The sequence below is a fragment of the Capsicum annuum genome, chromosome 4, assembly GCF_002878395.1.
Source record: "Capsicum annuum cultivar UCD-10X-F1 chromosome 4, UCD10Xv1.1, whole genome shotgun sequence".
Lineage (NCBI taxonomy): Eukaryota > Viridiplantae > Streptophyta > Magnoliopsida > Solanales > Solanaceae > Capsicum > Capsicum annuum.
In genome coordinates this window covers 197,171,076-197,198,501 of record NC_061114.1, presented here as the reverse complement: position 1 = coordinate 197,198,501, position 27,426 = coordinate 197,171,076, and the positions used below count along the sequence as shown (strand labels likewise).

The following is a 27,426-nucleotide window of genomic DNA, read 5'->3' as shown; positions in this document are numbered from 1 at the left end:
GAATAGATAAGTATGTGTGGATGTGGAAAGAAAAGATCCTTATCCTTTTATGGTGTTTCTTTTGTCTCAACATAAGACTCAGATTTGCTTTATTTGAGACAAAATCCAAAGAGCTTTAAAAACTACCATGGATACAAGCAACAATGAGCCTTATTTTCACCAGATCTAAATTTTTTTTTGATGAACCTGATATGTGAAAAGAAGTCAAAAGTAAGTTTTTTCTTTTCTTCTTCATATCTCGTTGTTTTTTTTTTAAAGAGATTTTTTTTTTTGGACAAAAACTGTACAAAAATATTGATACAGTTGATTTTTACAAAGAAGTTGAATGGTAAAAGGGTGACAGTGATATATATCCTATAAAATATTAATATATATGAATATAAGGAAAAGAATAGTTTGGTACCTTTATTTAATGGAATATTGTTTGTGTAATTTTATCCATGAAATCAGGATTTCCATAGAAATGATTCCTTTTGATCTTTATTTATTGATTGAAAATATAGAGCCTGCTAGTAAATATTTTTTTTTTTCATGAATCTTGTAGTGCTGATGTAGTACTAAATTCAAGTAAAGAAAAATTCATTCTATTTAGTTGTAGTGTTTCATTTATGAAAAGATAAGTGAATGTCTTTTGACATATGACAGTGATCATCATTCCTTTTAAAATGTGATTTACATAAGTGAATAAATATGGCTTGACATTTTTTCGTCTCAATTAGTCCAGAACTTTATTTTAATAGATTTTGCCTTCTACGATAAATTGTGACATAAGTTGTCACATTGAATGGTTAAACCATTCTAATTGTTTCTTGGTTCCTATTTCAGAAATAACTGGACTGGGACAAACTCGAATCACTCCAAGTGGGAGTTCTGGATGTCCAGCAAAGAGACAAAGTGGAAGAGCACATCGTTGAAGGGCATGTTTTTGAGGTCGTGAGATCATATGAAATGGTGTCCCAAGAGTGACTCAAAATCTGTTATGGAATGAAAGGGCTATACGAAGGGAAAGAGAAAAGAAATTGAAAGAGTTCAAGTCTTTTAAGATGTCACCTAACATTTGTATTGCTAGTTTTATACATTTGTTTGAGATGAAACATGTAGAACTAGAAAACTATGTAGAAATCTCGGATTGGGAAGCATTAGCTATATTAGCAAATTCTCTTTGTAATCCTTGGGGCGAGAGATTAATTGATGTTTACCACGAGATTAAGCCTAGAGAGACTTTTTGGGGGTACATAAATCGTCTAGAATATTTGTGGAATGACTTTTATTTTTAGATTGACTTGTAACATGAAGTCATCTAGAATATATTAACTTTATATATATATATATATATATATATATATATATATTAAGTTGTTTATCTCTTTTTACGTGAATTTCATTCATTTAGTTGAGTTTAAAACGACTTAATTAAAAGCTATCATCCTAATACACATTAAGAAATTAATTTCTAATTTTGGTTAAGTGTTTAGTTCGTATATGATGATTGGATTCTTAAGTGTCCTTTCGATTTTACACTAAACATGAAACCTTTAGGTGAAATGATTTGCTTAAATGTGTAATTTACATGCATAATTGATAACACACTTGCGTAATTGTCTCTTAATAACAGACATGGCATCAAAAAACATAATTGTTGACTTGAACAAAGGAGAAAAACTAAATGGAGACAACCATGACATTTGGAGTCGTAAGATGTGGTATGTACTGGAAGAGCAAAACGCTCTTGAAGGTATTAACCATATCTTAAGTCTACCAGAAAAGGGCAATACTGCACAACACAGAAGAAACCTTGAAGCTTATAAGGCTTGGAAAAAGGCTGATTCCATTGCACGGAGAATCATTGTAAGTTCTGTAATTGATGACCTTATACATGAGTGAGGAATTTCCTACTGCCAATGCCATCTGGGCGCACTTGAGAGGAACATCTAGGGGTACTTTTGTCATCAGCCTCAGACAGCTGACTATCAAGTTTGACACTTACAAGAAGCGTCATGATCGGAACATCAAACAACACCTTTTGGTGATGTCGAATATGATAGCTCAACTCAAAAGTGTTGGTCTTGTTATTTCAAATGAGCAATAGGTTTAAGCAGTGATCCGATTTCTTCCCAACAGTTGGGAACACTTGAAGGTCAACTTAACCCACAATGATAGCATCAAAACCTTTTTTGGTGTTGCTCGTCATGTTGAACTTGAAGATGAGCGGCTTGGTGTTGCTAAAGCTGCTTGTAATGCCTTTATGGCAGAATCAAGTGGTAAGAACTCTTCAGGATTCAAGCGCAAGAAGAAGTGGAAAAAGAAGGGAAAGGGTAAAGAGATCGAAGAAGGAACCTTTGAGAAAAAGAACAAGCCAAATTCCAAGAAGGGAAAACGTTTTTTCAAGAAGAAAGACAAGAGCAAGATGAAGTACTACAATTGCCAAAATTTGGGGCATTTTGCTCGTGAATGTCTTGAGCAGAAAAAGGTAGCATTTCTAAACGCAACTCTTAGTGTTGTATATGTTTCTAGCACTGGTTTATTAACTAAATCTTATCCTTTGTGGATTGTAGATTCAGGAGCCACCGACCATGTGAGTCGAGATCGAGAAGCGTTTGTGGAGTTCCGTCGAGTTTCACCTGGATCAAGGTGGATCTATGTAGGAAATAATGCAAGACTTAAAGTCCAAGGGATTGGCACTTGCAAAGTAGATTTGTGTGGAGGCCGGTCTTTAATGTTGTATGACGTTCTATATGCTCCAGAAATTCGACGAAGCTTAGTATCTGTGTCTGCTCTTTTAGATGTTCAATTTGCTACTGACACAATCACCCCAATCAATCTTCGTCTCTCTAGAAAACGGAGAGTTGATTCACAAACTAAAAGCCTCCTTTTTTGGATTTTTGTTGATGTTTTTGTTGTTTACCACACAATTTTGTTTTTCACTGATCTGTCTCCTTAAACAGAAGAAAGGAGCACATATGTACAGTGGTGGATGGATAAGTCAGTTACTTAATAACTGTTCCCCCTCTTTTTCAAAATTAAATTGCTCCCTTATCTTCCACTTAACAGATAATTAAAACAAAAAAAAGATTGGGTCGGTTCGGGTCAATCCACATAGGTGACCCATGACCCGTAATCTAACATTTTCCAATTATGTCCCTATATAATATTATCTAATCCTATTTTATCCTTTACCTTATATTACTTTCAACCCTAATATGTTTTATTTTTATGCTTTTCTGCTCAATCCTCCTCTGCGTTGTTCTCCACCATTCTCAAACCTCGTAATCACAAAATCAATTCCTCTCTATTTCAAAAAGTAAGCAGCAACAACAACATACCCAGTGTATTCCCGCATAGTGGGGTCTGAAGAGGGTAGAGTATACGCAGACCATACCACTATCTCAGGTGAAGTAGAGAGGTTGTTTCCGATAGACCCCCGGCTTAGGACCGATAACAGTATAACCAGCGCAAAAAATAAGTACATATAAACTAGTACGGTATGCAAAATAAACTAAAAGTATAACAAACTCAAAAAATAAGTGTATATAAAGGCATGCAAAATAAACTAACACCGCTAGCCACAAGATAATACTACAGCCACAACACCACGAACAAGAAACTCCAGACACAAAAGAACGCTCCCCTACTATTACCGACGCACTCTCACCTCCTAACCCTCTACCCTAATCCGCATCCTCCACACCTTCCTATCAAGGGTCACGTCCTCCGTAAGTTGTAACTGCTCCATATCATTCCTAATCACCTCCCTTCAATATTTCTTCAGTTTATCTCTACCTCGCCTAAAACCATCCATAGCCAGTGTTTCAAAAAGTAAGCACAGAACTTATTTCAATTTATTCCTCTTTGATTAGATCTTTCTCCAATATTTTCTTCCATTTTTTGTTGTTGTACGTTGTCAGCCACTTGGCATATGTCCTACATAACAACCAAAAGAAAACATTCAACTTCTAATCTTCATACAACCAAAGTGCAGTCAAATTTATGGTGCATGTTCACTGCTTGCTGCTGCCATGTATTTGGGGAGGAAAAAATGCATCTAATGACTTGTGTTCATCAACGCATTTGAATCCCAAAGCAGCTATCCAAATTAACTTGGCGTTTTTCTGAGTTTTTAAGCTATTTATGGTAGCTTAACTTGCTAGGTGTTAACCCCAGAAGAGACACAGCAACAAAAATCACATGCAGTTGTTATTGTAGGATGTCCATGTTTCTGCAGTTTACATGATCATTTCATGAATGTAAAGTTTTAATTTTGTTATAATTTTCATAAATTTAATTACTTAATATATTTATAATGCATGATTTGTGATAAATCTATAGAAAGAAAATTATTTTTTTAACAATTATTAATAAATTTAAAATTTACAATAATTAAGGACATTTTAGTAAACTTATCCATTACGATATAGTACTATACCATAAAAAACAAAATTGTTATTAAACAGCCGTGAATTATACAGTTCATCCAAATATTGTATTGTACTATACTATACAGTACCATACCATACTGCACCGTATATTATGAAACCATGACAAACTACCATACAAACAAAGTGTAAAATAAAGTTGCATTGGATTTTTTATTTTTTTTTGGGAAAGGACAAAAATGACCATCAGAATGAAACTATTGGCATCGGATGGCCCAAGATACTTCAAAGACATTATATAGCCATTTAAATGTCCAACCGAATTAAATGGTTCATTTATAATCTGACTTTACTGGAGTTTTGTTTCTTTCGCTCCTTAGTTTTTTGTTCTTATTTTATTTTTTGGTTGCTTCCTGTTATTTTTTTAACTCCTTTGTTTAAAAGAAAAACTAGTCTTAGTATTATTTTGTATGTTTATCCCAGAAAAAAAACAAATGAATGTTATAGTATTTTTAGCAATTAAATACAATTGTAACATTATAATTGCTATTTCTTTTTATTAATCAAATACAAAAAGTGTATTTTATTTGTTATATAAAAATAACATATTTTATACAATAATGATACACACACACACACACATATATATATATATATCACAGTCTATACATATACATATTCTATACAATAATGATATAGTTTTTATACCCATCTTATATACATTCTATACATATACATATTTTATACAACAATGATACAGTTTCTATACACTTCGTTATTTTATACAAAACTATATAATTTCTATATACTTCATATATAATTTTTAGGTGCAACAATTATTTAGACACATACAACAATTATACAGACAGTTTATATACACATCCTATATATATAGAGAGAGATACAATTTCTATATACAATTGTATTTAATTGTTAAAAGAAGCAGATTGTTTAGTCAAAAAATTTGTAGCAAATCCAAAAAAAAAAAAGAAGTCAAAAGGAATAATAAAAGAAGCTGAAACCAAAAAAAAAAAAAAAAACAGAAGTAAACTATTTGAAAATGGGCTGAAATAGCGCATAATGGCCGACTGGCCATGCTATGGTATTACTTTGAAATGGTCATTTTAGGTGGAAATACTATGGTTTTATGGGTATGTGTTGTCTTTTTCCTTTTGTTTTTTTGGAAGAGGGTTGGAGTGTACAAGCAGGAGTATAATAAATGAAAAAGAAAAGGCATGAATGCTCAGTCGTACATATTTCTAGTGCTAGCTGATAACGTCTCATCAACAAGAAGATATTATGTGTCACTACTTTCACTAAAGCATAAGACATATAAGTTGTTCAGGTCCTGTTAAAAGAGATATTCTGCCACAGCTTCCTGATTTTATTGATGCTTCTTACTCAAACTTATTAAAAGTTTTCCCAGGTCTAAATAAAAAGATCCTCTGAACTTTACTAATTACAGCATAACAGCATAAAATCAACTTTTTCATTATAAGGAAGACCATTTCAAGGTAAAAATCTTACTGGATCCTTGAACTGTCTGTTCACTTGTTCAATTATATCTTTCATGCCTTCAAGTTTTCCTAGGATCGCATCCTCACCAAATTCAGTGTCGACCCCAAAGATACGACTCATCTGCAATAGATGTGTAATCTTTCAGTAAATTCAAGCTGGCAAATGAAGATGAATTGTCTTTTTTTTTGGAACATTCCAAATGATTTTTCGCTTGTAAAAGTAGCAAGCTCCCCACCCCCACCGAGTAAATTTTGTTATTCTTTGTTTTGTTACATAAAAGTTACATTATTCTTTATGTTGTTACATAAAAGTTATTTAACTTATCTTTTACCTTTCACAAAAGTAACTTTGACAAAATCTAGTAAAAACACTAACATAATGTGGGATGAAATTAAAAAAAAAGTTACCATATGTTTGAGGGTAAGTTCAAAATGGCCTATCAAATATACTTTTGAACAGTTTTGATACTTTAAGCTTGATAAATGTGAGTAAATTTGACTTCATTAAATACTTAACAAACTCCGAATGTTAAATTATACAGATTTGTGAAAAAAATTAATATTAATTCACATTTAGAGGTGTATTCTGTGCATTTTTATTTTTTTGATTTATTGCAAGATTTGGTGTAGCTAATTGCTCGACATAATTTATCCATCTATAGAATAATTTCGTCAATCCTTCATAATTTTCGCTTCATAACGTTGATATGTCATGTTACATATGATACCACACTTAGTTTGATTATTTTGATTCTTTGTAACATTCCATTAACGTATTTATCACTGCTGCAAAAATGTATATTTAAACTTATTTTCCCCTATTAATACAACAATTTTACTTGATTAATTTTACAAACTTGTTGTATTAGTTTTAGCCTTTTTAGTTATTTCATTCATTATTACTATTAAATAAAAATAAAATAAAATAAAATAAAAATAAAGAGCAAGTTTTAATTTATTTTTTGTTGTTAGACACTAATATTAAGATTAGTTGAAATAATTTATTGTTTATGAAATGATTGAAATATCACGAAGTGAAATACTTGTATAAATTTTTAAAATTTTCATCATGTCATTATTTTCAACTTCCAACAAATATCTCAGCTCCGTTCCCGGCCTCTACAGAAAATCTCTCATCCACAACTTTTAAAGTTTTTTCATTTCATAATAAGTAACTGTTAAGCCATTCGTTTTGATGATTGACAAATCATATGTTCGGACTTGGTTCCTACTTGGTTCCTGAAGAATAGTTGATGACAAAGCTGCAACTACTTAGGAAATAGGTTGGCCGCATTTACGTCATTGTCATGCACGGCTGGACGATAGTACAAAAAAGGGAGAGAAAGTTGCTGCACTTTTTGGTCTCAGCCAATGAGACACGTCCTAGGTTTTCTTGTCTCATATATATTGCTCATCTTTCACAACAACAAGTAAACCAAGCTTCCATATTCTCACAACAAAATATTCTCTTGAAGCTCTTGAATGAAAGCCTCATTCGCAACAAGGAACCAATTTGCTCACAAGTAGAAATTCATGTTCTTGTTGTAACTGAGGCTTTGTATTGTGATTACAAACGCTGCCTACAGTTGTTGTTATTATTAATAGGTTTCTTGTTCTAGTTCTTAAACTCATTGTTATAATCTAGAGTTAGGTGATACCGAAGCTAGAGTTAGTTTGTCGACTAAGTTAGAGTTAGTCGGGTGTTGGTGAAGTAAAGGTATTGCACATTTCTCTTTCTAATAGAATTATTACTAGGATAAGAAGGATTAGGAGTCTTAATACTTGATGTCATGGAGTTTGTATTCAAGTTTTCTTGAATATTAGTAAAGCTTTGGAAATCCTAGAGGTAGGTCGTGGTCTCTCTCCCTTGAGCAAGGAATTTTCACGTAAAATTTGTGTTTCTTATTTATTCATTTCACATACTGCTTTGTTAAGTTTCTCGTTGTTTACATGTGTTTAGGACCAGGTCCGAAAGTTGGAGGGCAACTCGTATAACTCTTCATTTGGTATCAGAGCAAGGTCTTCCTAAAAAAGTTTAACACCTTGGAAGGATCTTTGACATGGCTGCTCCTCCAAACCTTGAAAAAGGCCAGTCTACCACTCGATCACCCAGATTCAATGGGGAGTACTATGGGTGGTGGAAGACTAGAATGCATGATTTCATCATGACAAAAGATTTTGAGCTGTGGGATGTGATTGAAGATGTTCCTTTTGTTCCCACAAAGTCAGAAAGAGTTGGTGAGGTGACTTCAAATGGTCCTAAAACTAAAAAGAAATATGATGACGCTGACAGGAAGAAGATTGAAAAGAACTCTAAAGTTAAAAATCTGTTGGTTTGTGGTATTGGCCCTGATAAGTACAATAGAATTTCTGCTTGTGAGACTACTAAAGAAATATGGGACTGCCTTCAAACAACACATGAGGGAACTACCCAAGTAAAGAAGTCAAAGTTTGATATGCTAACTACTCAATATGAAACCTTCACCATGAGGGAAGGAGAGTCTATCCAGGAAATGCACGCAAGGTTCACTGCTATAAACAATGAACTCCACTATTTAGGTGAGGATATTCGAACCACCAAACAGGTTTGCAAGGTTCTGAGTATTCTACCCAAGCAATGAGAGAATAAAGTTAATGCAAATACTGAAGCCAGGAATCTAAAAGTCATGACCATGGATGAGCTGATTGGAAATCTCAAGAACTATGAGATCATGAAGATGCAGGACAAACCTAAGGGTGAGCACAAGATGGAGAAGAACCTGGTCCTAAAAGCAACTGAGGAGACCACCCATGCTGAGGATGAGGAAACTGCTTACATTGCCAAACGGGTCCTCAAGACCTTGAGGAAGTCACCTAGAAGAGGAGAATCCAGCAGGCACATGAGAGAAAAAAAGAAAAATGACACTTGCAACCAAGGTGGAAAGTTGGGTCACTACATCAAATACTGTTCTCTGCACAAAGTGGAATCAAGGAGTATGTTAAGCAAGGTGTTGAAAAAAAAAGAGGCAAGGATCGACAGGAAAGCTGAAGCTGATAAGGTTGCAAACAAGTCATAGCTGTCCTGGGTGATTCTTCAAGGGATTTCAGATAAATCAAAGTGGCAAGAAGATGTCTCCATGATGGTGGTAGAAGATGAAGTCTATGTTTATGACTCTCTCTTTGCATTGATGGCTAATTCAAATGATGATGAAGATGACAAAGTAACCCTCTTAGATATCAAAGAGAATCTAAAAAATTATTCTCTTAAAGAATTGAAGTCTCTTGCTATTGTACTTATAAATACTATTAATGATCTCACTAAAGATAAACAGTGTCTGAAGAAAGATCTAGAAAAATGTGAAGAACAAACGATTGAATTATCTATGCAAGTAACTGAGATTTTCATGAAACTGGCAATTCACTCTGTCTTAAAAATGATCTCTTAAATGAAAAACTTAGTGAAATGTCTAAGTCAACTCAAAAGGAAAGTATGAAGGAAGCAAGATTCAATTTGAGCAGAAAGAAGAACTGGCTAAGGCTAGAGCTAATCTGATTGTCTTGCTGGAAAGGAATTCAAAACTTGAGAGGGAACTGGTTCGGGTCAAGGCTGAGCTTGAAAAGGCTTCTTAAGTAGACTGCATCATCTCAAGCTCTAACCAGTCTCACTAGTCAAGTTCAAGTACTAGGAAGTTCAAATGTACCCTCTAACCCACATAGGAAATATGTCACTATCAAGGACAACCTCTTATACACTCACTGTGGCAGAGATGGTCATACAAGAGACCTATGCTCCTCAACGATAACTGTTGTTAGAAGCATAAAAACCTTTTTTGCTTCAAAGGAAAGTGCTGGAAATTTACCTGGCTGGATCAAGAAAAAATTGATATTTCCTTTGTCACTATTCTGGGAACTCAAGTTAAAATGGTTTCCCAAAGTTATCAACTGATTGTTAAAATGGGTTCCCAAAGTTATCAACTGATTGTTGATGCAGGCAAAGCAGGATGAAGAAGCCACCACTGAATCGTAAATAGTAATTGGTCAAAAATCGTGACGGGAAGAATTGAGAACTTTCTCTGCTTGAAGCCCATGAAGGAGGCAATGTCTCCTTAGTGATGGTAATAAGGGATACATTGTTGGAATTGAAAAGTGGAAACTGGTTAAAGCATGCTATTGGTGATGTACATTTATAGATGGACTCAAATTTATATTGCTAAGTGTTGCACAAATCTATAAAAAAGGCAATGAGGGACCATGTTTAGGACCGGAAGATCAAGACTAAGAGGATCATCAAAACCATGGTCCTTCACACACTTCGTATGAAGAATCCAATCCTAGTTCTAGTGAAGGAAATTACCTATCTCCTGAGGGTAACACCTCAATAGGAACTGGTCTTTGCTCAAGTCAACTCACTCCTGAGAGGCTCAATAGGAAGCATAAAAAATGGATGCAAAAAGTATACTACTGAATGGTTATCTCAAGGGAGAAGTGCATGTGAAGACAGCCCTTCCCAGGTTTAGAAGATGTGGATCCTCACAATCATATATTCAAATTCATCAAAATTTTGTATGGGTTGAAGCAGGGTTCCAGATGGGAGGAGAGGATTCCAAAGTCCTTGCTAGAAAATGACATCAAAAAGGGGAAAGATTGATAACACGTTGTCTCAGGAAGAAACCTACTTAGGTGGATGTTGATGTCATCACATTTGAGACTACAACCTATTCCTTATGTGATGAATCTGCCTAATTGATGAGACCAAGCTGAATACATGTCATTCTTTTTAATCCTGCAAAATGGGCTATGATTTGATGGATAGGTATCCATGTAAGATAATGTCACACATGTCTAATTCAGTCTCAGATCTTCTGCAAATATACACCCATGGCAAGGAGAAGAAGATAAGGACATAAGTGAGACAGTTCAGAGTAGATAGTGTTAAGAAAATCATGTGGGGACCAGGATCCTAATTAGGTTAGTATCACACCCTATTCTTGAACTGTGACTTTTTGCAATTTTCTAATATGAGTGTCATATCACTCTCCTGCCCATTCTTAAAAGATGCCATCCTCACTTTTGAGTCCACAAGACAAATCCCATAACTCATAATGGCTCATCAGATCTGAACCACTTCTTTCTCCCTATCTAAGTCAAAATCTGACCCTTTATCTGCCTATTTTTGCAAGATCCTTCCCAACATAGCCTATCAGTTCCCAAATCATTTCCTAAGCCTTCATCTTGCTTCGTTTTTCAAAATTTAAAGGACACCAAAAAAAAGAGAGAGACTGTGGCCAAACCTCCAGCTAAAAAGGTTGTATCAGTTGACGATACAACTAGGGCCAATACACTAGAAGAGGATGTTGTTTCTAAAAAAAAAGGCCAAGGGGAGGTGCTACCACGTGATGATCAGGAAACCAGTGCCCACAAGCACCAACGAACCAAGTTTCAGTGATAACTCTACTGAGACCTCCTCGCACCTGCAGTTCGTACAATAGGAACTGGTCCCAACCTCCTTCTGGTCCTTCCTCCTAGATCTCTCCCCTACCCACTCCTTACTCTTAAGCCCCGTTTAGTATGGTTTTCCCAGGTTCTTGTTGCTTCCTGATGTATGGCACTACTATTTATAAATGCTAATGCTACTGTTTGGAGCTCGTATTGGGGCAGGGTTGTTGAAATGGAGGCTCGCTTTGGGAGTTTTATGTGATAAGAAGGTGTCGCCGAAGCTTGAAGGTAAGTTCTGCAGAATGACAGTCCGACCGGCTATGTTGTATGGAGCGGAGTGTTGGTTAGTTAAGAAATCCCACATTCAGAAGTTGAACGTGGCGGAGATGAGGATATTGCGAATGGATGTGTGGCCATACTAGGAAAAATAGGGTAAAGAATGAGAGTATTCGGGAGAAAGTGGGGGTGGCTTTGATGGAGGACAAGATGCGAGAAGTGCGGTTACGTTGGTTCGGGCACGTGATAAGGAGGGGCTCTGATGCTCCAGTGCGGAGGTGTGAGTCACTGGCTATGGATGGTTTTAGGCAGGGTAGAGGTAGGCCGAAAAAATATTGGAAGGAGGTAATTAGGCATAATATGGAGTAGTTACAGCTAACAGAGGACATGACCCTTAATAGAAAGGTATGGAGGATGCAGATTAGGGTAGAGGGTTAGGGGGTGGGAGCGTTTCTTTATTTGTGTTTGAAGTTTCTTGTTCGTGGGTATTGAGTGATGTCTCTGTTTTCGGTTAGATAATTTTTTAGTAGTATCTGGTGGCTATTGTATTATCTTGTGGATACCGGTGTTAGTTTATTTTGCATACTATACTAGTCTGTACGCATTTATGTTTTGTGATTTGCTATACTGTTATCGGTCCTAAGTCGGGGGTGTATCGAAAACAACCTCTCAACTTCGGAGGTAGTGGTATGGTCTCCCCAGACCCCACTATGTGGGAATACACTTGGTATGTTGTTGTTGTTGTTGTTGCTACTGTTTGAATAGTGTATGGTACTATCCTCCCTGATTAATGAATGACTCTACTTTGTGCTATCATCTTTCCTACTTGTTCTGATCTTTCTTGCTCATGTGAGTGTAGCCTCAATAGCCATGACATGTGTGCTTGTCTATATTTGGTTTACTGTTCCTTCACTTTGATAATGCCAAAAGGGAGAAAATAAGGTGTAGTGACGTGAGTAGATGTAGATAAAGTTTAATGATGAGGTGTAATGGTGTAAACAGTGTGTCTCTTATGCGAGGAACAAGTCCTCATACTCAGAGGGAAAGTATGAAAGTGGTATCGGTGACAGGCGGAACAGGTTGTGAATGCTTGAACATACTTGAAGGTATGTATGAGTTTCTCATCATTAAAAAGGAAAAAATTGTTAAGTCCTTAGTTTTGATGATTGATAAATCACATGTAAAGACCTGGTTCCTGAAGAATAGGTGATCACAAAGCTACAACAACTTAGGGAACAAGTTGACCGTATTCATGTCACTGTCATGCACAACTGGATGATAATACAAAAGTTGGTGAGAAAGTTGCTGCAATTTTTTATCTCAGCCAATGAAACACGTCCTAGGTTTTCTTGTCTCATATATATTGCCCATCTTCCACAATAAAAAAACCAAGCTTCTATATTCTCACAACAAAATACTCTCCTGAAGCTCTTGAATCAAAGCCTCATTCATAACAAGGAACCAATTTTTTCACACGTTGTATTTCATGTTCTTGTTGTAACTGAGTCTTTGTATTGTGATTACAAACGTTGCCTACTGTTGTTGTTATTATTAGTAGGTGTTTTGTTCTAGTTCTTAACCTCATTATTGTCATCTAGAGTTAGGTGATATCGAAGCTAGAGTTAGCTTGTCGACTCAGTTAGAGTTGGGTGTTGGTGCAGTAGAGGTATTGCGCATTTCTCCTTGTAATAGAGTTATTACTAGGAGAAAAAGGATTAGGAGTCTTAATCCTTGATGTCATGGAGTTTGTACTCAAGTTTTCTCGAATATTAATGGAGCTTTGGAAATTCTGGAGACAGGTCGTGGTTTTTCTCCTTTGAACAAGAAGTTTTCATGTAAAATTTGTGTGTTTCTTATTTAATCATTTCACTTATTGCTTTGTTAAGTTTCTCGTTGTTTACACGTGTTTGAGACCAAGTCCTAAAGTTGGAGGGCAACTCATATAACTCTTCAATAATATTATTTTATTTTTTGTTTTCTATTAATAACTCTATTTTGTTAAAAGTGTTACAGTTTAGGTCACACAATCAATGTATTGATAATAATATTCATAGAAACTATTACAAAATAATTTGAAAATCATATTTATTTACTTAATAATGTATTGATAGTATGAACAAAATATATTTAACAAAAGTAAAGAAAAGGTATCGATAAATTAGATAAGCGAAATAATATATTAGTAAAGGGTAAGTAAATGAAAATGTAATTATTTTACATTATGATGAATAGAATTCAAGATTTTTTCCTGGCTTTACTTTGTTCCAATTTTGTTAAATTTAGTAGATAGAGTAGGTCAAATGTATGAAAATAAAAAGGCTCATTTTTAGCAAAATAGTGGATCAAAATTGGTAAAAAATATACTTAAGGAACCATTTTGAACTTATCCTCAAACATACAGAATATTTTTGTTATTTTCTCGCACATTTAAGGTAGAGTTTTTTTCAAATTTTGTCTAAGTTATTTTTGTGAAAGATGACACAAAGTTAAATGACTTTTTGTGTAACAAAACAAAGAATAATGACACACAAAATTAAATGACCAACCATGAAATTAACTCCACCCCTACCCTGCCCCAAATCATCATATTACAAGCTCAAAAAGGGAAAGTAGAAAAAAGTTTTTTTCAGGCAGGTGTGGGAGATTTACCTGACTTATAACACCGCCAAATTTATTCCTCAAGCCCATCACTTTGGCAAGCCCCTTCTCTAGTGTTGATGGGAATTGTAATAACCGTAGAGTATGTCCAGTTGGGGCTGTATCAAACACTATGACAGAGTAGTCCATTGTTTGCACCAATCTAGAAAGAAACAGATACAAATGAATTTTAGTCTTAACTGACAAAGACAACACACCAGAAATATTAGAAAAAGTCCAGCACAGTTCATGGCCTCTAGAGACTCTACAAAATAGTGACACTAACATAACATTTGAGCACTATGAATGTACCATAAGTAAATTAATGTTGGTAATCATACATGCTAAAAATATCTATAGTGATAAATATTCTGGAACCACTGAAAAATACATAAATAGTTTAGAATCCTAGTTCGGACCTAGTGCAACTCCAAAGCTTTAAATACTTATGAATTACCAACCTCCCCACCCTCACCCCACAAGAAGACCTTAATCTCCTAGGACCTTAATATCTTTATCCACCTGACAAGCAAGTGAAAAGACGGTCTGATCCCCAAGATTTTCCAGCTCAGACTCCGAACACTTAATTCAATCTCATTAAACCATTCCAAATACCATTAAGAAACAAGACGAGATACAGTAACCAAGAAATTTAAAGCATCTACTTCAGTAACTTAAGTAAAATATGCTACTAGTACTTTCTCGTCCCTCATATTTTGAATTTCTTCTGGGAAACGTAAATACATTCTGTCTTATCTAAAACAAGATAGGCAAACATCTAATGCCAGATCAAACGAGACAAGTAATCGAGTTACTTTTGGTAGTCTAGTGGCAAGCCAGGATGCTGAAATATGGGCATGAAGTTGGATTAAAACAGGGGAGGGAAAGGGACGACCCGGTTCATACCTACTCCGTAGGTGTCGGGGAGGGGGGACCACTCCGGGCCTGACCTACGCGCCCTCACCCCAGCTTCGCTGGAGGGGCGTTTCGAACCCCCGACCCTGGCACACCACGGTAAGCAAGCTTACCGCTGAGCCAAGGCCATCCCTTAGTTGGATTAAAACAGGAAAGAAGAATATTTTGGGAAATGAAAGAAAAATAATAGTGAGTGCAACTGTCAAGATGTTAACGACCACTGACCAGTGATGTAACGATAACTAGGATATCTTAACATGATCGGTGTTGAAGATAATTGTTCACGATCAAGAGCAGATGGACCCTATACTAGAATCCCCAATAAGAAGATTAATATCGACAAATATGTAGCATGTTAAGAGTCAGTTTCACATCCTTTAGGTAGGAAATACTTAGGGTTGCATAACTCAAACCAAGGGAGTTGCAACAGAAGCCTTATCCACAAGTTGCATCTTCTTATCAGTTACCGCAAGTCCTATTTTACTATTTCATGGTAAATTCAAAATACAAGTCTAGGTTAGAGCACTCTCATCAGAAAGATTCAATAGCCTGTTTGTCGCTACAGTTAGAGATCATGATTTTTTCTCTTGTGAACCTGACCATGTACTCTCTGAGAGTTTCTTCTGTACATTGTTCATCATATCACTTCTGACACCAACATATCCGATTTTACTAACAATTTCCTGTTAAATAATAAGCTTTTCTTTTTATAAAGAATTAAATAATGAATACTGATGACATACCAACTTCAATATTTCAAGTCATTATTCCGACCCAGCAACTACAAACTTGACAGATTTATGAGACTTCAGGAAGGAATGCAGAAAAAAGAAAAAAAGACTTGGCTAAAATTGTCAGAACTACCAGCATCGAAAGAAAAAGGGGGACTAAGTATCAAGAACTTGGGATTGTAATAGAAGAGTTTGTCATTCAAGTAGTGGAGGTTCAACAATCATCAAGATTATGCAAGGTGGTTGTCAAGATGAATTGTTGTATTGCAGATTAATGCTGCACCAATCCAGTCTTAGAATCACATTGGATTACTCTCCATTGACAGCTACCGGCGGAGCTCATAATATGGCGAAACTGAAGAAGCTGGCAAAAGAAAAACTAGATAATGGCTGTACGGTGGATAGAGAATACCCCTTTGAAGAAAATATTTCCAGATTTACATCTTATGGGAGACTACAACTGCAGAGTACAGAGATGAAATGGATGGATCATACTTAGAAGAGATCTCCAAGTTCTTTTAGTGCATAGATTAACCCAATTTTTCAGAAAGTTCTGTGAATAAGATATTTTTTGCACATAATTCAAAGGGAGTAAAAACTGAAGCCATAAAATTAAAGTCATTGCACATAGTCTAGAATGCTAAAGGAGCTATTGTGGACCTGATTCACTGGTTAGATAAAGAACGCGATTTTACTGTTTAATTCTGTTACAACCTGAAAATAGATACAGGTAAAGATCACAGACAGCAGCTCTGCAATAGGTTCTCAAAATCTAATGCTCCCCTAAGTGGCTTGAGTTGGTTGGCTAATACATGTGGCATGTCTTCCGCAATACAATCTGCAGAAGAAGGGTTTCATCATGGGTAAAAGATGTTATTTGTGTCAACAACATTTCGAAGCCCCAAGCAACTTGTTCTGGTATTATAAAATGGGTCATGTCAAGTACCTTGAAGGAAGCTATGATCAGTTCACAGTGTCAGAACATAGACCTCACAAAACCTTCTGGACTTTTACAACTATAATGAGCAATTATGGACAGTTTGGAACGAGAGGAACTCCAGATAATGTGAAACTAGAGGCACTTTATAGCTAGAGATCTAGGTGCTTATAATTGTTTCCTTTTTGATATAATATGAAAAATGTACATGGTTTTGAAAGTTTCATTGATTCACCGACTCTCTCCATTGTCAAAGCAGCTTATGTCCTATATTTTTGTAAAGATAAAGAACTTTCTTGGTGCTGTTAGTTAGTGAATAGAATTACTTCACATAACGAACATTAACACATTATCTTCTACCAATTTTATCTTTCATTAACTATCAACTACTAGAAACCTGCTTAAGAAACCCTGCCTTAAGCAGGCTTCTGTATCTGTCAAAGGCTGATTTTTTCATTTAACAACAAAAATATTTATCATAACCGAGAAAAGACAAGGGCCAGTTGGTGCTTAGTTTGAAACGTGCTCCACTTCCTCAACTTCGAATGGTCGTTGCAGCATTTCCTCCTCAATCAAATTAATATTATGAAAGACAATACCATCTAATGGTAGTATCCAATACTCATTTTCCTTGTATAAAGCTCACTTGTATTTATGTTATATCTTCATGACTTTATTTTCGCGTTCCAAGACTGGTACATTAATTTCTTTTTCAATTAAATTATGCTTTATGTGATAATTGGTCATTTGGTGGAAATTGGTGTTATTATCTCCCTCTTTCAGCAATTAAATATGAGATTTCTTTTCCTAGGCAATGAGCATTTGTCTGAACTTCTCTTTTATTTCTTCACCCACAAGTTCCTCATCTTCGGAAAGATTATCTAGGTTGGACTTTCATTTCAAAGAATTCAATTAATGCATGAGATTAGCAATTTTATCATCCACCCTGTCATACAGCTACAAAAAAAATAAATTGACGAGGTAACAAATTGTGTATATAAATCATCAGCAGTTCAGCAATAAGACTGGTGTCCAAAAATTTGCCGCAATTAAACTACTCGAAAAGAGTAAAATCAAAGACTATCCCTAAATTTTGTCTCATCTTATAAGGATACTAGGATGCCTACAATAGAAACTGAGTCGTCTATACTGCACAAATAACAAAAGCTTAGAATGCAATTCATTTTAATCCTATGTATTGAGCTATTGTTGCATTCATAACACTTAGTACGTGTTTGGCCGTGTTTCATTGTGAAAATAGAAAAAAGTATTTTTTGTTTTCAAAGTGAAAATGATGTTTGGAAGTTAAAGTTGTGTTTGGCCATGAAATAAATCTAAGTTGTTTTTGAATTTTTGTGGGTAATTTGGAGTGGAAAAAGTGAAATCATTTTTTGTTGTTCTTGAAGAAAAGTAAACACAGAATTTTTCGCAATTTTATGGTCAAACATGTTTTTCAGAGTTCAACTCCAGAAATAAGTGAAAAAGTTTCACGGACAAATGGGCCCCTACAGTTTCTCTCCTACCAAATGGTCCAACATATTATTGCTGGGACAATTCTTCATCTGACTTTATTTGTGCTGCATCCACCCTCAGTATTCCAGCTTATTAGAGCATGTCCTGTTCTTTTAGGCATAGTCCACCTTATGCCTCTGAAGATGGTAAACAGATTCCATTGCTGGCTCACTACTTTACAATGAAGAAACAGATGCTTGATTGACTGCCTTTTGTAAACAAAAATAGCATCTTGGACACAAATGTTTGCCCCTCTTCATGGGATTCTTGATTTAGAACAAGTTACAACTTCTTTCACAACCAACCAAGTGAAAATAGCCACTTCATAAGGAATTTTGATTTTCCAGATAAGCTTTCAAGGCATACACCTATCTATTTCAAATCTTGGATCCTTTACAGTCTAGCTTAAAGAACAATTTAAAGCTCGGTACCCGTTGATAGTGTAGCTCTCACACCAGTCATCAATTCGTTGAAACCGTCTTTCTTAAGTCAAATATGTTTACACGAAAGGGTGATAACCCCATTCATTCTGTCAATATTTGGTGAAAGAGGACAGCGTATGGTACAGACTTTTGACAATGACTGCTGGATGAAATCAAACAATTCCTTTTGCCAATTGCTACATATAATTTACCGATGCGTAATGTCGTTTCTCTGTAAATCACAAGTAGAGATTGAACCTACGAGTGCCAAATAAATGATATTAACATTTTTTTATGAACCCAAAAAAAGTCGTTGGTTACATCTCCCACAATTTGTCGACTCCTCCTTTCTTTAACGAATCTATTAGCATTGGAATACCCTGCAATCACGCATTAACCTGTCATTGTTGCCTACTTCATATTTTTCCACTATAAAACTTGTAGAGATAATATGCAATTACCACTCTGAACTATACCCAAAAGGGTTGTGACACACCTCAACTTAAAGAGGGTCCTATTACCCCCCTAAACTAATTAAAAGTGTAATTTTGACACCCTTAGTACCTACGTGACACATACATGGCACAACACACTGAAGTGTCCACGTAGGCACACGTGGATGCCACGTATGTGCCACATAGGCACTAAGGGTGTCAAAATTACACTTTTAATTAGTTCTGGGGGTAATAGGACCCCCTTTAAGTTGAGGTGTGTCACAACCTTTTTGGATATAGTTCGAGGGTAATTGGGTATTTTCTCAAACTTGTATACTATTCTACATTCCCTGTATATGTGGATAAATCCCATTCATAATCTTCTTTAATCACTCTGAAGTAATAAAATAAAACTTGTGACGTCAGTACCTCCTCGAGAACATAAAGTACCTTTCTATCCCATTAAAATCAATAAGCCATCTATAACACCTTTAGAACCCAGAGAGGCCTATCCAACTACCTACTTTTGCATACACTGCGAGTCACCTGAATTACTTTCGTCTTTTCTAGACGAGTTACCTGCAAGGGACCACATATAACCCTTTTTTTTGTTGCTCCTTTAACAATCCCTCATTTAGGGATCATTTAGACCAGTTGCATTCCACATAATAATTTTTAAAGGCGTACTGGTACAATACTATCATGCATCTTTCTTCCCCCTTCTTTCATTTCCTAGTTTTCTACTGTAATTCACAGTTGCAACAAGGTGACTAGCTACAAATCTTTCTTACATTACTGATAGGGAATCAGCATTTCTTTTAACATTGCTTACCTTTCTCACACTGCCTTTTCCTCAATTCTGAACAAAAAATCTATTGTTTCCCTCTCAAAGCTCGTAAAGGGAATCTCCGAACTGCAAAATAAGGTCTATACAAAAATCCTTACTTCATCTAAGGTGTATGCATGAATCTGTATAAACCCACACAAAACTAGGGATTTTTTATGATTTAGCCACATTGTGAGTATCAGTCTTTCTATATGTTACAATAAGAGGAGAACGGTTCTAACTGCATAATCTAAGTAGAGGATGTATGGTTTTAGCTGGTGTTGCTTATGTAAACTATATGGAGAAACTGTGAACCACCAGGTATTGCATTGATTTTGCTACGGAGTTGCAGAGATTGGTTTATGTGGCATTCAATTTAAAGTGGGAGCAGAATTCCATCAAATGTATTGAAGTTGTGGAAGTGTTACCAAGATCTGTTGTGAAGATGCTTATGCATTAAAAATTAAGAAAATTGGAATCTGGAAAAAGAATGACTGACGTACTCAATTTTGTAACTTTTGGTTATTTTTAATAATTGTGGGGTCCGAGCTAGCTTGCGAGCACCTTGACTACTTCAATGGGGTATCTGCTATCTCCTAAGGTCCTCTAAGGTCTGGATAGATGGGATGAAAGCATATAGTGTTTTCTCCTTAGCTAGAATTTGAACCCGAGACCTCATGATTCTCAACACACTTCACCGCCCACTAGGCCACATTCTTGAGTACAATTTTTGGGTTAATGTGGAGAGAAAGGATCAAGAGCCCTATATTGCAGGTTAAAAGCTTGCCACCAGTTATTTCTCATGCAATCTAGATAAGAAAGGGAGAACGAATATTCTAGTTCACCCCATGAAATTTAGAGTTAAAATGCTCAGCAATATATCACCAGTTTAGTTAATGATATATGATGTAGCTGAATTCCTGAAGTCAGTAGATACTACAATAACCACCAAGAAAATAGAACCGATCTTTCAAAATCGTAACAACTTATGAACAAGTGCAACGACCAATTCTAATAACTGTGGTCATCCTCAAGTTACTTGATGTGCTTGCCATATGAAATATCTCCCAGATACAAAAGTCTTAGGAATCATTTCAGTTATAGTTACTAAGGTCCTGCCTAATCTAAAATCTATGCAATAACTGGATTTAATATTGAAAATTAGCCAACTTTTCCATTCACCGTGTATAGTGAACAAAAGCATCCAAAGAACTCCATGAAGTACATTTCCTTATGACATACTTAGTTAAAGAGACGATAACATTGTTAGAGACTCAAAGAAATAAGTAAGCCAGAAGAAGATTCGGAATATAGTACCTGCTTGTGTCTGCTGGGTTGTATGGAAGGAAAGAAATGACAGATGTTTTGAAGGGAAAATAAATACTGTACAAAAGCTCAAATAGAGATATATGTGATTGTTCGCTTTGTGGTGTAATCTTCAGGATGTAAAGAATGAACAATGAACGCTAGATTTTATAGATAATTTACAAGAAATAGGTGTGCAGTAGAATCCTCTCTTTTTGTTTTTGATTTGTTACGAGGGATTCCTAGCCAGCAATTTCTTAGTGACGGTTGCTTTGTGCTATAATATATATGCGGGATTCCTAACCAGCAATTTCTTAGTGTCAATTGCTTTGTGCTATAATATAATGCTTACTTACCTTTCAAAAAAGTATCCAAAGAACCCTTTTCGTAATCCCATACAATAGACAAACCCCATCTCGTTTATCCTTATATAATCCAACGCTAATCCTCATTATTCAGGAATCAAAAAGACTTAATTAACTGCATATCTTTAACACCTGATATTAGAAGTTCATAAACCATCTTATTCTTTTGGAAGCAGCAGCAATATATATGGGATTTAGCTGTCATGGAGAAACATCACTTACTTGAGCATCTCCGCAAAACTCATAGCTTCATCAATTCCAGGAATAGCATTTGCCAAATCAGACAGAAAATCATCCATTCCATCTGATCCAAGCGTATCGTCATTCTCCACAGTTGGATCAACTTCCTAAAGAACATAATTTCAGTCATAAAATCCTGACGAATAACAGCACATCTGAACAAAATTGGCCTTTAATTCAAAATGGTAAAAAAAATTGATAATCAAAGTAGATATCAGCCTTTGAGTACAGTACATTAAGACCTGTAACAACTAGGTCTCATTCCCAAACTATTTGAGTCAAATGTATGGATTCTCAGTAACCATTAAACACCATTCTGCCCCTTTCCCACTCCAATAATCAAGAATTTGTTTTTCAGGACAAATTAGTGGTCCTTTAAAACCAGTAGTTATATAAAATCACACAGTTATACCTATTCTTTGACTTAACAGCGTGCAGACTTACCCCATTTTTTGTGAAGGTAAAGAGGTTATTTCCGATAGACTTGGCTCAAGTAAAGCATACCAAAATCAAGTACTGAAAGGAAATACAATAGTGAAAAGTCATACTTAAAATAAAGAATGAAGAAGAAAACAATAGCAACAGTAAATAATAGCAAAAGAAATAATAAAATCAAAGACTACAGACAATAAAAAGTAATAATAATAATACTAAATAAAAAGAGAAACAACACAACTCTTGACTACCTACTAAACTCGATACTCCTATCTAGAATCACGTCCTCAATAAGCTATAGGTATGTCATATCATAGCTAATCAACTCTTCTCAGTACTTACTCGCCCTACCTCTACTTCTCATACTCACAATAGCCAACCTTATGTTTTCTCTATCCAAAGAAGAAGGTAAAAAAGAAGAAGAAATGGCGAATGCACCCAAGGGTGTGGGTGGGTTGAAAACTTGAGTACTCAGGTTCAAGTCATAGTAAAGACAAAAAAACACCCAACGTGATTATTCCCATCTGTCCTGTAGATTTAGTAAATGTGCACAAAAGCTTGCCCGGACACCATATGTTTATAGCGAATGAAAGGCGTACGTACCATGGCGTACAAGTTGTTGAATCCATTGATAAGAGTAGGGGCCTTGGTGAAACGTTGTTGAAAAGCATCACTGAGATTATGAGCAGGATCAGTAGATATGATGAGAACTGATGATCGAACCTGAGATAGAAGAATACCCAATGTGGAACTGCATGTTGTTTTTCCAACACCACCTTTCCCTCCTACAAATACCCACTTCAACGTATCCTGTTCCACCACATTTTTTACTGTTCCTTGCGGTAAATCTTCATTACTTGTACCCATCGATATATTTTTATTTATTATCTCCCCCCTATTTAATTATTGTGCGTCACAATTGTCGCCAGCAAAATATTAATATCAAGGAAGGCCTTTTTTTCATGCTATTAAAATATATGTTCTGCTTTCAAATGTCTTTTTTTTTTTTTTTCTTTCTTTTAGAACCCAGCCGTATAGGAGAAATCCAGAAGAATTGGGGAGGGGAAACTCAGAAGAGGTCCTAATGTTGGCCAGCAGATCCTATACAAAAACATGTTCATCCTTCAGATTGAGCATTGATCTCTCTTTTTCTTTTTCTTTGATCCATCAAAAATAGGGATCATTGATCAATCTAGGACTCATTTGTTTCAATTTCATCTACCTTTTACAACTTTTTTTTTTTTTTTTTTTGACAAAGAGACCTTTTACAACTTGTTTAACACGTAAATTATTTTGAGAAGTATTTTTGTCAAAAATATGTTCAAAGAGAAATAATTTGTGTTTTGTTCTCTTCTTTTGAGAGGTGGTTTTTTTTTTTTTATATATATATAACATGATTGATCAATTTTTTCAGAAAGTTCTTCCGAGTATCAATTTATGAAAATAGATAAATATCATAGCATATTTTGCTATTAGAATTGTTTATTGGAGAGAAATTATTTTATATATTTATTATGAAAATCTTTTAAATTATGTGAAAAACTATTAATTTTTTTATTTAGTTTTTTTGCAAAACTTTGTTATTGTTATTTAATAGAGAAGAGAGATAGAGTCATAAAGGAAAGGAATAAAAGAAATGGGGAGAAGTAGCTTGTATAGTTGTACTAGAGGCCCGTGCCAATATAAATTATTTTTTATCTCAATTTATACGACACAAATATAATTTAAATAATTAATCATATTTTTAATATATATATATATACATATTTTAAGTTGTTAATGTTTGTAATTTAAAATAATTTTTATGTAATTTTCAAATAATATATGTTACTTTCCTTATCCAAACTTTTGTGGCATTGATAGTCAATTATTTTTTAAAAATAATTTAAGTTTTAATTATTGAGATTTATAATACTTTTTCTTCTTTTCCAATTTAAGTGATTTATAGTATTTTTTTTACGTTTATTTTTGAAATATATAATAAATTAATTTTTTTTAGATATTTCAAGTTTTTAACTATTATAATTTGTAATAATTTTTATGTAATTTTTAATTAATATATGTTACTCTCCTTATTCAAATTTTTGTGGTATTGATAGTCAATTATATATATATTTTTTAAATTAGGTTTTTAATTATTGTGATTTATAATACTTTTTGTTCTATTCCAATTTAAGTGGTACTAATATAATTTTAAGAGTTTGATAAATATTTTATATCTTTTAAATTTTTTATGTTGTTAATTATTATGATTTATAGTATTTTTTACGTATTTTTATCTCAATTTATGTGACACAAATAAAATTTAAATAATTAATTATTTTTTAATATGTTTTTAGATAATTTAAGTTGTTATCTATTGTAATTTATAATACTTTTTTGGCACTGTAATTTACTATTTTAAGCCGTTAGCTATTGTAATTTATAGTACTCTTTTCTTGTTGAAACTTTTGTGACATTGATAGTCATTTATATTTTAAAAATAATTTAAGTTTTTAATTATTGTGATTTATAATATTTTTTCTTTTATTTCAATTTAAGTAACAATACTTGATGGTAAAATTTAAGTTGACATCATATAAGACGTCAAGTTAATTTAAAACATCAAAAGTTAATTTATATCTTATGTTTATTTTATATTTTTTTTAAATATTATTATTTTTTAATAGTTAAATGATTTATATTAATTAATTAGGGTAACATAGTAAAAATATGGTTGAAGCAGCTGAAACAGATATGTCATAGAAGATAGTAAAAATACTTGTGAAATAAAACTTAAGTAGGTATCATATAAGAAGTCAAGTTAATTTAAAACATCAAGAGTTAATTTATCATTTTATGTTTTTATTAAATATTATTAATTTTTAATAGTTAAACGACTTATAATGATTAATTAATGGTGACATAGTAAAATTACGATTGAAGTGGCTGAAGCAAACATGTGGTATATATCTATTTTACCTTTTTAATTAAATATTATTATTTTTTTAATATATATAATAATTAATTAAGGATGATATAGTAAAATTACGGAGCAGCAGCTGAATATCGGCAAGGAGGACGACGTGAAGCTCGTGGCAGCTGCTTTATTTTAATTAAATGTTATTAATTTTTTAATAGTTAAGCAACTTATAATAATTAATTAAGGGTGACATAGTAAAATTACGGTTAAAGCAGCTGAAGCAGACATATTATAAATATCTATTTTATTTTTAATTAAATATTATTATTTTTAATATTTAAATAATATATAATAATTAATTAAAAATAATATAATAAAATAACGATGCAAGCAGGTGAATTGATCGGTAAGGAGGACGACCGGAAGCTCCTCAATTGCCTCTTATAATATAAGAGAATTTACGGTGGAGGAATACTTTAGAAAGGAAAGGGAGAGGAAGATTTGAAAAATAGAAATAGAAAAGGTAAGATGAAAATCCAAAGGAAAAAAAAGAGCTTGCTTATAATAAGAATAAGAATATTTTTCTCTTGAAAAATGAACTATTTACTTTTTCTTCTCAGAAAAAAAGTTTATCGACATAGGGTGTGTTTGGTATGAAGGAAAATGTTTTCCGTTAAAAATGTTTTCCTAGAAAACAAGTTGATTTCTTACTTATTTTCCTTTTGTTTGGTTGGTGGATGGAAAATATTTTATAGTGTTTGGTTGGTGAATAAAAAAATATTTTTCAAAAAATACATTTGAGTGTTCAGTTAAAGCGTAAAAATACATTTTAGAAAAATAATTTTTTATCTCAAAAAATAATTTTTTTAAGGTACGTTCGATATGAAGGAGGAAAAATATTTTCTAGAAAAATAAGTTATTTCTTACTTATATTCGTGTGATCGTTATGCAAATTGGATAAGTATATGTTTTCTAAAAGTATTTGTATATATTTAACAAAAACAATGAGAATAGATAGGACAAAAAGGGTGAGATAAGAAAAAAGTTTTGAATATTTTTAAAAAATAAATTAAAAATATATTTTTTTTTGGAGAGAGGGTTGGGGTTAGTAAAATAGGTAATAAGGGTGGGGTAAGAAAACAATTTTGATTTTTTAAAAACAAATTAATTTTTTTTTTTTTGGGGGGGGGGATTGGGGGGGTAGGGGGGGGGGGGGGGGGTGGGGGAGTGAGGATGGGATAAGGAAAAAATTAAAATTTTTCAAAAAATTAATTTTTTTTTTAGAGGGGGGGAGGGGAATGGGAGTTTGGAAGGGAGTAGGGTTTGGGTTTTGGGTAAGGGATGAGGTAAGAAAAAAATTTAAAATATTTTTTTTAATAGGGGTGGTAGGGGGCGGGGTGGGGGTGAGTGATTCAGGGTCGAAGTAGGATAGATGATTTTGAGAATTGTATAAATATTTCAACTTAAGAGTGAGGTCGAATGAGAGTTTTGAAAAATGTTTTCCTTACTTTTTGAAATTGCATCTTTCTTCAAAATAAACAGTGAATGATCTTGAGCATTTTGGCCATATCCAACACTCAACAATGCCTCGGTGAGTTTGATGTTCCATTGTCTGGAAGCTTGCTTAAGTCCATAAAGAGACTTAAGTAGCTTGCATACCTTATTCTCTCCCTAAACAACAAAACCAAGAAACAGGGATATGTAAACCTCTTCATAAAGGTCACCTTGCAAGAAAGCATTATTGACATCTATTTGTAACATTTTCCATCCTTGAGAAGCTGATTTACTGATCACAGTTCTCACAGTGACCATCTTAGCCACCGCAGAGAAAGTATCATGATAATCTAATCCCTCCTTCTGGTTGTAACCTTTGGCTACCAACCTTGCTTTATGTCTTTCTACTTCACCTTATGCCTTGTATTTGATCTTATAAACCCAGTTAGAACCAATAGGCTTCTTGCCCAATGGAAGATCCACTATTTCCCAAGTGTGATTATCTACTAAAATCATCAACTATGGTGACAAAATAATGTTTTCTGTCATAAGTAGGATGTTTGTGAGGACCCCATACATCTAGGTGAAGAAGTTCCAAAACTCTACTAGATTTAGTCACGCTAACTGAAAATTTTAACCTGCACTATTTTGCCAAAGGGCATATAATGCAATCTTCTTGAACATCATCCT

At 34.1% G+C, this 27,426-nt stretch overlaps 1 protein-coding gene across 1 annotated transcript in view; it reads right to left on the bottom strand.

Moving 5' to 3' along the window:
* LOC107867603 (ATPase GET3A) overlaps window positions 1-23,738 on the bottom strand; it is a 39,149-nt gene extending 15,411 nt beyond the window's left edge. The window contains exons 1-4 of the mRNA XM_016713914.2: window positions 22,944-23,738; window positions 21,888-22,012; window positions 14,231-14,381; window positions 5,901-6,011 (exon numbers count right to left, since the gene is read on the bottom strand). Coding sequence (XP_016569400.1) covers window positions 5,901-6,011; window positions 14,231-14,381; window positions 21,888-22,012; window positions 22,944-23,207 — 651 coding nt within the window. The 5' untranslated portion in view covers window positions 23,208-23,738. The remainder of the gene's footprint in view (window positions 1-5,900; window positions 6,012-14,230; window positions 14,382-21,887; window positions 22,013-22,943) is intronic.
* Window positions 23,739-27,426: the final 3,688 nt, after the last annotated feature.